The sequence below is a fragment of the Hordeum vulgare genome, chromosome 7H (genome assembly GCF_904849725.1).
Source record: "Hordeum vulgare subsp. vulgare chromosome 7H, MorexV3_pseudomolecules_assembly, whole genome shotgun sequence".
Lineage (NCBI taxonomy): Eukaryota > Viridiplantae > Streptophyta > Magnoliopsida > Poales > Poaceae > Hordeum > Hordeum vulgare.
In genome coordinates, this window is record NC_058524.1 from 59,780,640 (window position 1) to 59,790,549 (window position 9,910).

Here is a 9,910-nt window from a genome sequence, read left to right on the forward strand (position 1 = left end):
CTGTTAAGTGTTCTGCTGCATTTTGGTTTGAAGGCCGCGTTTGAAATGGATGAGCAGAGCAACTACTTACACACATACATTGAAATGGATGGGCAGAACAACTACTTACAACCAGCCAAACAGACGTGCTTACAAATGCAGGCAACCAAGTAACAGGCCTTAATTGACCCTTGATGCAATGCATGCAACCAACCAAGACATGCAACCAACCAAGATGCAGTTGCTGGTTTTGACATGGCATTTGCGAGACAAGTATGCAAAAGTGTCAAAAACGATGCAGGCAACTAAAATGATACTAGATCAAACAAAAATGGAAGCTCCCAGCTCGAAACCCTCCACGAAAAGCCTCTGAATTTTCTGGTACGATTGGCCCTGCTGAATAGGACCATGAGTTCTAACAGAAGAGAAGGACCAGCCCACCGTGTCAAGTTCAGACGAAATAATCATAAAGATCACTAAATTCTACCACAGCTGATCGTTTTCCGGAAAAAGCAGACCCCCGAATTGAGGTTCAAGTTGGCATGCATGCATGCAATGCAAGCAGTAGTTGACCCATCGTCGGCGTCCACTTGTCCGGCGACGTCGACGGCGACGGCGACGGCGACCGACTCCTCTGTACAGCCAGCCTCGGCCTCTGCCGCCGGCCTACGACACCGAGTAGCGCCGGTTCCTCGACGACGAGCCGCCGGACGACTTGTGGGACCCCAGCGGCTTGCCCGACGACCGCGGGCTCTGCGAGCTCCCGGACGTGTCGGAGCTCTTGCTCACCACCTCGCCCGGCCCCGGCGGCTTCCCGACCACCCACAGCCGGTCGAAGATCCGCCGCGACCGCGACGACAGCGACATCCTGCTGCTCTGGTTCGCGATGCTGGCGCTCCTCGCCAGCCGCCGCCCGTCGCTGACGACGTCCTCTGCGCGGCGGCGGTCCTCGCCCACCAGCTTCAGGCTCATGCTCCCGATCTGCTTCCTCAGGGCCGCCGACGGGGTCGGTGGCTCCGGCAGCGCCAGCGCCAGCGCGCGGTTCTTCCAGCAGTCGCCGCCGCCGTCGTCGTCGTCCAGTTCCAGGTGCGCGTTGCTGTCGCCGGCGGCGGCCAGCAGGAGCGCCGCGCTCGCGCTCCCCGCCGCCGCCGCGCGCATCTGCTCGAAGAAGAGCACCTGCACCACCACGCGCAGCGGGAGGCGGTCGTTCTGCGCCGCGTGGATGCTCGCCTCCTTGGACAGCTTCTTCACGTCCATCAGGCTCGAGATCCTCCTCTTCTCCACCTTGGACAGATTCGGGTGCATCTGACAAGAAGAATCCACAGCAATTTTCATGTCAAGATCATCAAAATGTTCAAAACATACAGCGCGATTCTCTTGACACAAAAGAATCAACAGCAATTTTCGTGGCAAACAATCGTGCATGAGATCAGACGTAATGTACCTTGAGGAAGACATCAATGGCGGTGTACAGGGCATCGTGCGATGGCCTGGCCGACTCAGGCATGGAGGTCGCCAGCCCGACGAAGCTCGAAACCGGCAGGTTCGGGTCGGCCGCGACCTCGGCCAAGTACCCGTCGACGAGCTTGCACAGCGCCGGCAACGAAGGGCCGTCCGCCTCCACGTTCGTCTCGAACACTTCCTCCCTGTCAATGCCGTCCAGTCCGGCGCGCCGCATGTACCGGCCGACCAGCGCCTCGACCAGGTCGACGTCGTAGGCGGTCTGCGCCGGCGGCTTTGCCGGTATCAGGAGATCGTTCACCGATGCATCGTGCAGCTGCAGGACGATCCTGTCCATGAGCTCCTCCCTCAGCAGCTCCCCTGCCCCGACCAGAACGGCGAGCTTCAGCAGGTTCAGGAGGAACTGGCACGAGCAGCCGCACGGCGACGGTCCACCGCCGTCGGACGGCATGAGCCACACGATGGTCTCGAGCACTTCCAAGGCGCAAGCATCGTCGTCATCTGCCGGGGTGTCGCCGCGCCGGCAACTCTCGGGGAGCCACCTCGCGGCGTAGGCCCTGAGAGCTTCCCCAACGACATCGGGAGTCAGCCTGTCACCCCTGGACTTGACCGCCACCATGACGCGCTTGTAGAGCTCCACGTCCAGCTCGCACAGGTCCTCCACCCACCAGTCCCGTGGCACCGCCGGCGACGACGACGAGCACCGGCGAGCCTCGACGATCTCATCAGACGACGCCGCCTTCCGGTTGTACGTGTAGGACCAGACCACGCTCCCGGGGCTGGCCGTGGCCTTGGCGGCGATGGAGTCTACGCACCGCGCGACGAGCCTGAGCTCCTCGGACCACGGCAGCAGCGCGACGGTGCTCTGCAGCGCGATGATGGAGTCCTTCCAGCTCCGGAAGACGCCCGAGTTGAGGAACACCTCGATCTTGAACACGAGGTTGCTCTTGTCCACGTCCTCCGTCATGCCAAGGTGCTCGGCGGCGCACCTCGCGGCCACGACGTTGTACGGGTTGAGCGTGACCACCATGCCGTAGCAGAACTTGGCGCAGATCTCGAAGGCCCTCGCGCCGCCGGGCAGGCCGTCGACGCGGACCTCGTCGGCGCCGCCCTGGCTCGCCTCCACGATCAGCCTCTGCAGCAGGCTGCTCTTGGAAAGCAGAGGGAACTGCAAACAAATCACACACAATCAAAATTACAGCAGCCATTAGAACCAATCAAAAATTACAGCAGCCATTAACCCATGGCTAAAGAACAAATTCAGGACGTAGCCATGATTGGTTGATCAGTGTCTGCTTCGAGCGGATGCAGGCAATGGGCACATATTAAATTGCGAGGCACTACGTGGAAATGTATGCATTCACCAAGCGTATGCGGGGAGAAACTTATTGTGGAAACGGGAAGGCGATCTAGAGGGAGGAAACTCATGGAAAGATTCTGAGCGGCGGGCAGCGTGGATCCAAACTACAAGTGGCAGAGCTTGACCGAAAGATTCTTGCGGTGTGCTCGTAGCTGTACGTTGGCGCATGCATTGTTTCTTCTAACTCGAGCTTCAGAAGTTGAGACGTAGCGGTAGTAATTCCAATTCCAATGGGTGAAATGCAAGAGGAATCAGTTGGTTGATGGATGGAATTACCTTGTGCAGGTAGAACCTCGCGTCGTCGACATGGACGACGATGTCTGACGGCAGGTCCGACAGCACGTATCTGCGGGAGGATGATGTGTTCACAGTTACATACTGATAATGTTGAACAAACATGGGAAAAAATTCTGAGAATGTAGCAGATCGTGAACATGGATGGATCGTTGATAACTATTGTAGATGGTATCATGGTAACGGGGATGAATGGCAAAATATAACATTCTCCCCAAAATTGAATGATTTATCAAACATTCTCCAAAAAAAGCTACTAGTATTATTAATCAAATACTACCAGTGAAGCAACATTCTTGTTGAGGTCCAGACGTACAGATACGCCCCAGCCGAAACTAAAAATAATGGAAAGAGGTGTGGAGTCCAAGATCCGGCGGGCGTGGCCATGTGGGGAAGGAGAGAAAACAAGCAGCATTTTGATCCGCGTCACAACTTTACAGGTAAAATACTGGTGCGGCGAGCAGAAAAGAATCCTATGATCCATATCGCAACTGCTACTACGACCATGGCCTGTTTGCACAGCCAAAAGGCAGGGAGGCCAGCCTTTTGGTCTCACCGGTCAAATGACTCAGCGTACGTAAGCTCACGAGCACTGGAGCGGAGGCAGGGGTAGCAATAGCGTAGCAGCAGCCCCACAGCTCAAGATCAGATCATTAGGGGTAGAAAGAAACTACCGCTCATGTAACACAAACGAAGGAAAAGCCTTTTCATAGGGAGAGAAAGACCAAGAATGCATGCTTGAGAAGACACTTGTACTTGTAGAAAAAAGGCAGGTTTCTTGTGTAAGGCACTGCATTATTGTTTCGCACTTGTTGGTGAGAGAAAACGTGTTTGGGAGATGGGCGTGGATCGAAAGGCCAACCAAGAACAAATCTAGCCTGGCGCTCAGGACCGAGAAGACCGGAGCAACGAGCCAGTGCAACAGACGGTGCATTCTGCTCGATCACACGGCGCGGCAGGTAAGAAGGAGGAGGAGGAGGAGATGCAAGGTTGCAAACTGCGGAGAGAGGAGGGGCTCACCTGGAGTCGCCGCCGCCGCCGTCGGCCTGGAAGGCGTCCGGCTTGGAGCCGAGCTTCATGAACTTCATGGCGGGGACGAACCGATCGACGAACTGCTTGCTGCTATCGCTGCTCTTACTGCTGCTGCTGCTCTCTCTCTCTCTCTCTCCGTCCTCGGCGACAGCTTCTCTGCGGCTCAGCGTGCGCCTCTTGCTTTCGTCTCACGTCTCCCTGCTGCCTCCTCTCGCTCCTCCCTCCTCCTGCGGCGCCGGTTCTTGGCCTGTTTTATTTACTACGGGAGCAGAGGGGCCGTAGTCCCGAGAAACGCACACGGGCAGACGGACAGAGAGAAGGGAGGGATGGTTTGGTTTGGTTTGGTGAGGGGCGGGGTGGTGGAATTAAACTCGCCGCCTTTACTGCGGGGTGCATACCTAGTAGAGTAGCGGTCTACGGCCAGCGCGCCGCACGCCTGCCTGCCTGGTCTTTTCTTTTCTTTTTCCTGGGTTTTCTTTCTTTTGCGGTTTGCGCGTGCTATACGGGAGGCCGGCTTCTTCTACTGAATTTCTGCGTACGGGACCGAGATTTGGAGCTGGGCCTCCCGAAGATTTGCCCATGGAAACTTGGGTGATTAGGAACGCGCGTTGACTGGCCATGGTCTCATACATGACAACGGTTATGCCTCCCCCCCCCCACCCCCCCCCCCCCCCCCCCAAAGAGTACCTCAAATCAAAAAACTTTCAACATAAAATTTGTTCATCGTGTCGAAATGTATAAACTACTACTAAATATAAGTCTTTCTAGAGGTTCAACTAATGAACTACATACGGATGTATATAGACATAATTTAGAGTGTAGATTCATTTATTTTGCTCTGTATGTAGACATTTAGTGAAATATCTTAAAAGACTTATATTTAGGTACGGAGGGAGTAGAATTCAGGCTCATCTCCATCGAGTATGGGTCCTCAGGTTCACATAAACTGAATTGTTATCTTGGACCTTCCTAAATCAAAGCTAGGTAATTACCGTAAGACCTGGATGGGATTTGGAGTCTTTTTTTCTACACGGAAAGTCCAATCACCTCATAAGTAAAAATAGAGGTGATGGTTGATTGACCAATACACAATCGATAAATCAGTATATCACTTTTCATCTACTTTTTACATCTGTCCCTAGTTCTGCTTCATCATTCTTCAGGTTGCGGAGGAGCGATCATTGATAGAGTCAAATCCATCAGATCTTGGGTAGGGGGTCTGAACAAGTAGCCTTGGTGCAATGGTAAGAGACGCGAGATTATACTCAGGTACGGGCAATGGTAAGAGATGCGAGATTATACCCACTATGTCATGCTTTGATTGTGTTGATTTTCATATAGTATAAATTACAATTGGTCTACCATGATATCTTTGTGTGTGTGTCTACCATCTATGAGCCCTACCCCCGATTTATATATGTATTGTGGGTATCTCTATATAGGTTGGTACATCTAGGGTAATCACGGTGTAGAAGACATCTAAGTCTTGGAGTTGGCGACAAGTCTTGAGAGATATCCATCTTGGTGCTTCTAGGCCGGACAAACATGGCCCACTGGTAAATTATCATGGGGGTCCTTGGCCTGGCCCACTTGAGCGGGAGACGACATGGTGATCACCCCTAGTCGAGGACACCATCAGTAACCCCTAAATCGGTCTTCAAGTCGAGGAACTTATTGGTTCTTCTGAGTTGCTCTTCGTCTACGGTTGTCGGTCTTGAAAGTTGGTTCAATCAAGTCCTTCCCCTGCTCTTTTCGAATTGGTGAGTCTAGCCCAAGAGCTTCCACCTCGAGCATCCGAGGAGCCCCACCACAATTTTCATTGCCCTTTGACACATGCATTTGAGGTTTTCGTGTCACACCTCGGATTAGAGATGTTTTCCCGTGCGTTGTTGCGTTGGCAACAAAGTGTTCCCGCACTTGGATAAGGACAAAGGTCCAGTCTTGTTCTGATATCTTTGACTAGCTTGAACCGTCACCAAGTGCAGCAGCAACGAGCAGTCATCTCAGAGGTCAACATAGTGTTAGCGTGACTCGAGGCCACTGTAATTGGCACGTCCAATCAATAAAACAAGATACATAGTGACTTGCCAACACCCCGATCGATTCTTGCGCATCCTTAACGCATGACGCTTGGGGAACTCATGAAATTACACCCACATGACACACTTAATATGTACTTTAATTTGCGTATAAACTATAGAAGTAAGTTTTTTACAAACCTTGGTCTTATGATGCACCTCGGCTTCTAGTACTGCATTGACATCCTCAATACTTTGTCACAGGAAGCAACAACCTATCCTGGGTGAGGTGTCATCTCCTCGCGTCAGAATTAACCCCCTTCCTAGCATGGGGGTTCATCCCACCACCTTAGCACTGCAAGTCGGTCACTCCCGTGTCTAGACTGGGCAAGGGAATGCGAGCCCAATCCCCCACCCCAATGCCCAATGTTGTTGGTGACGCCGACATTCCCATGGCGGAAGCACCTCGACTGGGGGTGATAAAGGACGTCGACCGAGGGAGGACATCCCTCTTTGATTGATGAAGAAAGGTCGGATGCCAACCAGAACTCGTGTGTTCATGTGGTATGAGAACCAGATGATCTGCCAGCCATCTCCGCCCTTCCCGAGTTCGATGATGGCGCGCCTAAGTCCTCGGCACGGACTTCTATGACACCCCAAGTCTGATGTCTACTACACAACTTTATTCTTGTAGACGTCGTTGGGCCTCGAGTGTAGAGTTTTGTAGGACAACAACAAATTTCCCTCAAGTGGATGACCTAAGGTTTATCATTCCATGGGAGGTATAGGATGAAGATAGTCTGTGTCAAGCAACCCTCCAATCAAATACAAGCAATCTCTTGTGTCCTCAACACACCCAATACAACGGTACTTTGTATAGGTGCACTAATTCGGTGAAGAGATGGTGATACAAGTGTAGTATGGATAGTAGATATAGGTTTTAGTAATCTTGAAATGTGAAAACAACAAGGTAACATGTAGTAAACAACGAGCAAAATGATATATCAATGCTTGAAAATAAGGCCTAGGGTTCATACTTTCACTAATGCAATCTCTTAACAGTGCTAACATAATTGAATCAGATAACCACCCCTCAACGTGCGAAAAAGAATCACTCCAAAGTTCTTATGAACTAGAGAATATAAGAAGATATTGTTTTAGGTAGCAAACCACCTTAAAGTTATCATTTTCGGTCAATCTATTAAGCTATTCCTATATTTGTCACAAACAACCCTAGAGTTCATACTAGAATAACACCTATGATACGCATCAACCAACTCTAATGTCATCTATATACTCCAACGTCACCACAAGTATCCGTGATTTGATTATTTGACATGCATCAAACAATTTCAGATTCACCATATTCCATCCAACACACAGAACTTCAAAGAGTACCCCAAGATTTCTGTCGGAGAAGGTAGGAAAAGAACGTGTATCAACCCATATGCATAGATTGCCCCAATGTCTCCACGGGAATTTGCAAGTTGATTACCAAAACATATATCAAGTGACTCGATAGAATACCCCATTGACACTCGGGTCTCCACATGCAAGACATATATCAAGTGTACTCAAATACAATCCAACATAACAAAACCTCAAAGGAAAAGACTCAATTCATCCCATCAAGATAGCAAGGGAAGAACACCATATGACTCAACTATAATAACAAAGCCCATGATACATCAAGATCCTGCCATATCAAGAACAAGATAGATAGAGAGAGAGAGAGATCAAACATATAGCTAATGGTACATACCCTTAGCCCCAAGGGTGAACTACTCCCTCCTAGTCAAGGAGACTGCTACCTCTTGAGCTTGCGTTGGTTTTTTCCTTGAAGAGGAAAGGGTGATGCAGCACAGTAGCAGTAAGTATTTCCCTCAGTTTGAGAACCAAGGTATCAATCCAGTAGGAGTATCAAGACAATTCACCAATGTACCTGCGCAAAAACAAACAAACTTGCACCCAACGCTATAAAGGGGTTGTCAATCCCTTCATGATTATTTGCAAGGTGAGATTTGAAGATGGAAAGTGCAACAAAGTAAAAGTGTAGAGCTGAAAATATGATGTGAAGTAGACCCGGGGCCATAGTGTTCACTAAAGGCTTCTCTCATGATAACAAGTATTACGGTGGGTGAACGAATTACTGTCGAGCAATTGATAGAATCGCGCAAAGTCATGATGATATCCAAGGCAATGATCGTACATATAGGCATCACGTCTGAGACAAGTAGACCGATACTGTCTGCATCTACTACTATTACTCCACAACTCGACCGCTATCCAGCATGCATATAGTGTATTAAGTTCATAACAAACGGAGTAACGCCTTAAGCAAGATGACATGATGTAGAGGGGTAAATTCATGCAATATGATATAAACCCCATCTTTTTACCCTTGATGGCAACAACACGATGCGTGCCTCACTACCCCTTCTGTCACTAGGTGAGGACACCGCACGGTATGAACCCAAAACCAAGCACTTCTACCATTGCAAGAATTATAGATCAAGTTGGCCAAACAAAACCCACAACTCGAAGAGAATTACAAGGATACGAAATCATGCATATAAGAGATCAGAGGAGACTCAAATAATATGTTGGAATTATGCCCTAGAGGCAATAATAAATATAGTTATTATTATAATTCCTGTATCAAGATAATCGTTTATTATCCATGCTATAATTGTATTGAATGAAGACTTATATACATGTGTGGATACATAGACAAAACACTGTCCCTAGCAAGCCTCTAGTTGGCTAGCCAGTTGATCAAAGATAGTCAGGGTCTTCTGATTATATACAAGGTGTTGTTGTTTGATAACTGGATCACGTCATTAGGAGAATCACGTGATGGACTAGACCCAAACTAATAGATGTAGCATGTTGATCGTGTCATTTTGTTGCTACTGTTTTCTGCGTGTCAAGTATTTGTTCCTATGACCATGAGATCATATAACTCACTGACACTGGAGGAGTGCTTTGTGTGTATCAAACGTCGCAACGTAACTGGGTGACTATAAAGATGCTCTACAGCTATCTCCGAAGGTGTTCGTTGAGTTAGTATGGATCAAGACTGGGATTTGTCACTCCGTGTGACAGGGAGGTATCTCGGGGCCCACTCGGTAATACAACATCACACACAAGCCTTGCAAGCAATGTGACTTAGTGTAAGTTGTGGGATCTTGTATTACGGAACGAGTAAAGAGACTTGCCGGTAAACGAGATTGAAATAGGTATGCGGATACTGACGATCAAATCTCGGGCAAGTAACATACCGAAGGACAAAGGGAATGACATACGGGATTATATGAATCCTTGGCACTGAGGTTCAAACGATAAGATCTTTGTAGAATATGTGGGATCCAATATGGGCATCCAGGTCCCGCTATTGGATATTGACCGAGGAGTCACTCGGGTCATGTTTGCATAGTTCTCGAACCCGCAGGGTCTGCACACTTAAGGTTTGACGTTGTTTTATGCGTATTTGAGTTATATGGTAGGTTACCGAATGTTGTTCGGAGTCCCGGATGAGATCACGGACGTCACGAGGGTTTCCGGAATGGTCCAGAAACGAAGATTGGTATATAGGATGACCTCATTTGATTGCCGGAAGGTTTTCGGAGTTACCGGGAATGTGCCGGGAATGACGAATGTGTTCCGGGTGTTCACCGGGGGGGGGGGGGCAACCCACCCCGGGGAAGCCCATAGGCCTTGGGGGTGGCGCACCAGCCCTTGGTGGGCTGGTGGGACAGCCCAAGAA

The 9,910-nt window shown here is 49.8% G+C and overlaps 1 protein-coding gene across 1 annotated transcript; it reads right to left on the minus strand.

Moving 5' to 3' along the window:
* Window positions 1-334: 334 nt before the first annotated feature.
* LOC123410121 (BTB/POZ domain-containing protein NPY1-like) lies at window positions 335-4,483 on the minus strand. The gene is made up of 4 exons (XM_045103009.1): window positions 4,115-4,483; window positions 3,077-3,146; window positions 1,424-2,608; window positions 335-1,284 (listed from the first exon to the last, which is right to left on the minus strand). Exons 1-4 carry the CDS (start codon window positions 4,180-4,182, stop codon window positions 646-648), a joined length of 1,962 nt encoding a protein of 653 aa, XP_044958944.1. The 5' UTR covers window positions 4,183-4,483; the 3' UTR covers window positions 335-645.
* Window positions 4,484-9,910: the final 5,427 nt, after the last annotated feature.